The sequence below is a fragment of the Bombina bombina genome, chromosome 8 (genome assembly GCF_027579735.1).
Source record: "Bombina bombina isolate aBomBom1 chromosome 8, aBomBom1.pri, whole genome shotgun sequence".
In the NCBI taxonomy this organism is placed as follows: domain Eukaryota; kingdom Metazoa; phylum Chordata; class Amphibia; order Anura; family Bombinatoridae; genus Bombina; species Bombina bombina.
In genome coordinates this window covers 209,031,577-209,037,382 of record NC_069506.1, presented here as the reverse complement: position 1 = coordinate 209,037,382, position 5,806 = coordinate 209,031,577, and the positions used below count along the sequence as shown (strand labels likewise).

The window sequence follows — 5,806 nt, the reverse complement described above, 5'->3', positions numbered from 1 at the left end:
GTAAACAAAAATGTCTTATGTCATTTAGGCAAAATTTATAATACAACTTATACATGTAAGAAAAAGGATAGTTTTATATCATCTTTTAAAACTTTTGTATACATAGTGCCCTCAGAAAGATGGCATAGTACTGTAATCAGAAAAGGTAATTTTTGTTTATTAAATAGACTATTATTTGCATTTTAGAACCCCCCCTCCCCCCAAAAAAAAAAAAAGACAGGTAGAGAAGGTTGTGACTTACAGGGAAAATAGTAATGTTTGATAGTTTTATTTAAAAAAAAAAAATTTGAAAAGGTATAGATTTCAGAATAAGCTTGGATTTTGAAATTCGGGATTTGAGGATTTTTACTTTGCATTATAAAAATGAAAACTTTTATATTTTACTTTCTGCACATTTTTAAAGTGATTATTTTATTTAGTACTATATTGTAGGTATATGTCTCTTCTTCATATATATAAATGTAAATTATGCCTTACTTTACCTTTAGAGAATACCATGAAGGAATTTATAACTGTAATTAATCTTTTTGGATAATCTTGTCTGAGCATAGAGCTTTAGAGAATCAGGCCTTTAGCCCGGCTTACAATAATCCAAACTGCAAACTCTCTTTTAAACTTTGTTTAAATATTTTAGGAAATTCTTATCTAAACTTTGACTTCATCATAAATGGGTATAAACTGGTATGTTAATTGTTGAATTCCAAACACCTGCTCAATAGTTAAATCATATGATTCTGGAATATGAATGATTAGATTCACTGAACACAGAACTTAACCTGTTTTGTGTGCTCTCTCTTGTTCCTCGTTTAAGTATTTCAGAAAGTTTTTCTCTGAACTTTACTCCAACAAAAGCATATATTATAGGATTGAAACACACATGAGCAAGTCCCAAGCTCTCAGCAATTGTAGATCCAATATCCAGCATCTTCTCCATTTCACAGGCTCGTTTGATAATACCCAGTCTTTGAAAACTATCAATGAGTTTCAGAATGTTGTATGGTGCCCAGCACAACACGAAAGCAAGCAGAACAACCACAATAACAACCTGAGACCTGTAAGAGTAGTTGAGCCTGGAATGGAGAAGGGTGTAAAATATCTTGGAGTACAAGTAAAACATTAGGATCAGAGGAATCAAAAAACCCATAATTAAGTTTATAAGGCAGAGTTTAACTCTCCACGTATCTGCTTTTTGTGCATCAAAATTATAAAGACAAGCATATTTCTCAAATTGGGAAATATATTGTACATCTCGGAAGTAAAACTCTTGCCAAGATAAAATACCTGAGAGGCCCCAAACAGAAATGCTGATTATTAAAGTATGTATTGGCCTCTGTTTTTTATGAAATTCTATCGCATGCACAATAGACAAATATCGATTTATGCTGATACAAGCTAGAAAGAAGATACCACTGTACATATTCATAGTAAAAAGTGCTCCCAATATTTTACATGGAATGCGGCCGAAGATCCATCCATGGTTGAATTGAGATGCCCAGAAGGGTAGAGTGAAACCAAGAAGTAGGTCTGAAACTGCCAACTGGAACAAATAATAGTCTGCCAAGTGCCAACTGCAGCGTCTGCTCATCAAGACATGAAGTACCAGCCCATTTCCAATCAGACCCAGCAAAAACACCAATGAGAAGGCTATAGGGATGAAGATCTTGTTAAATTTAGCAGCTGCCTCCGTCGTGCAGGGGGATACATTGTTTAATGAATCAGGCAAACCAGTAGGACTCTGGAGAAACATTTAAATATATATCAGATGTCTATGAAGACCATTCTTTAACATAAATTACTGTTGCAGTATAGATTATCAAAAAAATAAAGTTAAACTGGAAAAATACAATAGGAAATAATTTTAACAAGTAAATACATTAACAAGTAAAAGCATAAAAACAATAACATTGTTTCCCATCAACATCACTGCTTATTTACATAAACTTTTAATTTCTTAATAGAAAATAGATTATGGTTTCATAATATAATCAAGATGGTGGAAAGTGTAAGACTTACCTTTTTAATACTACGGTAATGTTCAAAGATAAAATGAATCCCACGGCACACAGCTTTAAGAAACATGAAACTAGAGATGGACAAATGTTTCTCAACATTCGAAAAATAAAAATAATTTTAACACGTTCGTTTGTTTTGAATTTCGAATATTTGTACAACAATCTAGCATTCGTTTAATGTAATAGTATTTCTAATGTTTTTTTAAATGTAATATTCGATTACAAATGTTCTAATAATTTGATTAGAATTATTCAATATTTGAATTTGAAAAATTTAAATTGATATACAGGTATTTGTAATATTTCTAATGCTCTCTTTAAAAGTAATGTTCGAATTATATGCACTATTCAAAATAGAAACATTGAAATTGATATATTTGTATCTATTATGTATCAATTTACTAAATTCCCTACCACAAAGAATTTGTCAAATCAAATGTTACATTCGAAATTTTAAAATGTGGCTATTCAATCTATGAACATTTAAAAACGAAAGTAACATTCCAAAACCGGAAATAACAATCAATTTCTGAATTTTAATGGATTTTCATTCTTATCAACATTTGATTGTCCAAAACCGGTCGACAGGACTATTCGTTCCACCAAACAAATTACACTTTCAGCACATTTGTCCATCCCTGCATGAAACCCATAATATTTATTTCACGATTCAGAGCATGCAATTTTTAACAATTTTCCAATTTACTTCTATTATCAAATTTGCTTTATTCTCTTGGTATCTAATGTTGAAAAGCATACCTAGATAGGCTCAGGAACAGCAAAGCACTACTGGGAACTAGCTGCTGATAGGTGGTTGCACATATTTGCCTCTTCTCTCCCAGTGTGTTCAGCTAGTCCAATAGTGCATTGCTTCTCCTTCAGCAAAGAATACCAAGAAAATCAAGCACATTGTATAAAAAAAGCAAACTGGGGAATGCTATTTATAATTGTATGCTCTATCTAAATCATAAAAAAATGTGTTTCATGCCCCTTTAATGGCAAACATGAAGATATTAGTTAAGCAAGCATACATTAATATCGTTGATTTTTCTTTGTTCTCTTGGTATCTTTACTTGAAAAAGTAGAAATGTACATTTAGCCACCAAAAAGCAAGCGCTACCCAGGTGCTGAACCAAAAATGGGCCGGCTCCTAAGATTACATTACTGCTTTTCAAATAAAGATACCAACAGAACGAAGAAAAAATAATAATAGGAGTAAATTAGAAAGTTTCTTAAAATTGCATGCTCTATATGAATCATGAAAGAAAAAAAAAAAAGTTTTCCTATCCCTTAAAATAAATACAGGACCATTAACATATCCTAAACCACTTCCTTTAAACCACTTCCTAATATTTTTTGTGATTCCAGTTTTTTGTTTCCTCCAATCTCACTCTATTATGTAGACTTTTAGGAACCAAATACCATTTGATTCATGCATCTTTCTTTTATTGCAATCAATTGTTAATATACTCACATAGTCATAGTCATACATGGAACCTTCCTCGTCTTCTGATATGTTAATGTCTTCCATTATACACCTGAAGTCCTTTGAGATCAAATATAGATATTTAGGTTTTATCTTCTCTCTTTTATATGAATATTTTGCTTCTTTACAGTGAAATATGTGTTTTAGTTTGAACAACAAGGACTCATGAGGAAGGAATTAAGCCCTTATGTAGAATGAGGATGTGGTTAACTGTTTTGTAAATATTTATTTTCTGTATAAACATTTTACATTTATTTAGATACAGATAAATTATGAGATGTTGGGCATTTTGTGGCATAAATTCTCATCTGTATACAAAAAGGACAATACAGTGATATGCCTTCATTAATTACTTTTGTGATTGTCATCTTAATAGATTTGCAGTCCGAACATAAAGCTGACTAGAAAAAAAGAACCTGAACATCTCTATTAATAAAAAATATACCTTAAAATTTCCTCAGAAACATCTACATCTTATTGTAAAGGGTCTTTAAGCGGCCAATCAGGATACTAGTCCCGGGACTTGCAAGGGAGTGTGCATCTGGCTTGTGCAGCATATTCATGTTATTTCCCTCCTCAGTTTAAGGAAGTTTACTATGAAATCTTTTGAAATTTCAGTGAAATCTCATGAGATCACAGTAAAGCAAAATGTGACATCAGCACTTATGAAGCTGATTGGCTGTTATTGTTTTTTTCTTTTCAACATCCAGCTGACAGTAACTGAAGCATAACTGTTCACAGAGCACTGCTGTGAATTGGAAACATTCAGCTAGATTTAGAGTTTTGTCGGTAACGACCCGCGTAGCTAACGCTGGCTTTTTTCCCCCCGCACCTTTTAAATACCGCTGGTATTTAGAGTTCACAGAAGGGCTGCGTTAGGCTCCAAAAAGGGAGTGTAGAGCATATTTACCGCCACTGCAACTCTCAATACCAGCGGTGCTTACGGACGCGGCCAGCTTAAAAAACGTGCTTGTGCACGATTCCCCAATAGAAAACAATGGGGCTGTTTGAGCTGAAAAAAAACCTAACACGTGCAAAAAAGCAGCGTTCAGCTCCTAACGCAGCCCCATTGTTTCCTATGGGGAAACACTTCCTATGTCTGCACCTAACACCCTAACATGTACCCCGAGTCTAAACACCCCTAACCTTACACTTATTAACCCCTAATCTGCCGCCCCCGCTATCGCTGATACCTGCATATTTTTTTTTAACCCCTAATCTGCCGCTCCGTACACCGCCGCCACCTACATTATACCTATGTACCCCTAATCTGCTGCCCCTAACACTGCCGACCCCTATATTATATTTATTAACCCCTAATCTGCCCCCCACAACGTCGCCGCCAGCTACCTACAATAATTAACCCCTAATCTGCCGACCGGACCTCACTGCTACTATAATAAATGTATTAAACCCTAATCCGCCTCACTAACCCTATAATAAATAGTATTAACCCCTAATCTGCCCTCCCTAACATCGCTGACACCTAACTTCAAGTATTAACCCCTAATCTGCTGACCGGACCTCACCGCTACTCTAATAAATGTATTAACCCCTAAAGCTAAGTCTAACCCTAACACTAACACCCCCCCTAAGTTAAATATAATTTAAATCTAACGAAATAAATTAACTCTTATTAAATAAATTATTCCTATTTAAAGCTAAATACTTACCTGTAAAATAAACCCTAATATAGCTACAATAAAAATTATAATTATATTGTAGCTATTTTAGGATTAATATTTATTTAACAGGCAACTTTGTAATTATTTTAACCAGGTACAATAGCTATTAAATAGTTAATAACTATTTAATAGCTACCTAGATAAAATAATTACAAAATTACCTGTAAAATAAATCCTAACCTAAGTTACAATTAAACCTAACACTACACTATCAATAAATTAATTAAATAAAATACCTACAATTAAATCTAACACTACACTATCAATAAATTAATTACATGAAATACCTACAAATAAATACAATTAAATAAACTAACTAAAGTACAAAAAATAAAAAAGCTAAGTTACAAAAAATAAAAAAATAAATTACAAACATAATAAAAATATTACAACAATTTTAAGCTAATTACACCTACTCTAAGCCCCCTAATAAAATAACAAAGCCTCCCAAAATAAAAAAAATGCCCTACCCTATTCTAAAATTAAAATAGAAAAGCTCTTTTACCTTACCAGCCCTTAAAAGGGCCTTTTGCGGGGCATGCCCCAAAGAATTCAGCTCTTTTGCCTGGGAAAAAAAACACAATACCCCCCCCCAACATTACAACCCACCACCCACATACCCC

General features: G+C 33.2%; 1 protein-coding gene across 1 annotated transcript; it reads right to left on the bottom strand.

The window, feature by feature from the left end:
• Nucleotides 1–230: 230 nt before the first annotated feature.
• LOC128638111 (C-X-C chemokine receptor type 3-2) lies at nt 231–3,579 on the bottom strand. The gene is made up of 2 exons (XM_053689974.1): nt 3,487–3,579; nt 231–1,735 (listed from the first exon to the last, which is right to left on the bottom strand). The coding sequence occupies exons 1-2, from the start codon at nt 3,541–3,543 to the stop codon at nt 725–727; spliced, it is 1,068 nt and encodes a 355-aa protein (XP_053545949.1). The 5' UTR covers nt 3,544–3,579; the 3' UTR covers nt 231–724.
• Between the last annotated feature and the right edge of the window lie 2,227 nt (nt 3,580–5,806).

Coding starts and splice junctions, on each gene's coding strand:
- LOC128638111 (XM_053689974.1), bottom strand. CDS start 3,543: ATGGAAGACATTAACATATCAGAAGACGAGGAAGGTTCCATGTATGAC. Junction 1,736..3,486: donor CCATGTATGACTATGACTAT/GTGAGTATATTA, acceptor ATGTTTCTCCAG/AGTCCTACTGGTTTGCCTGA.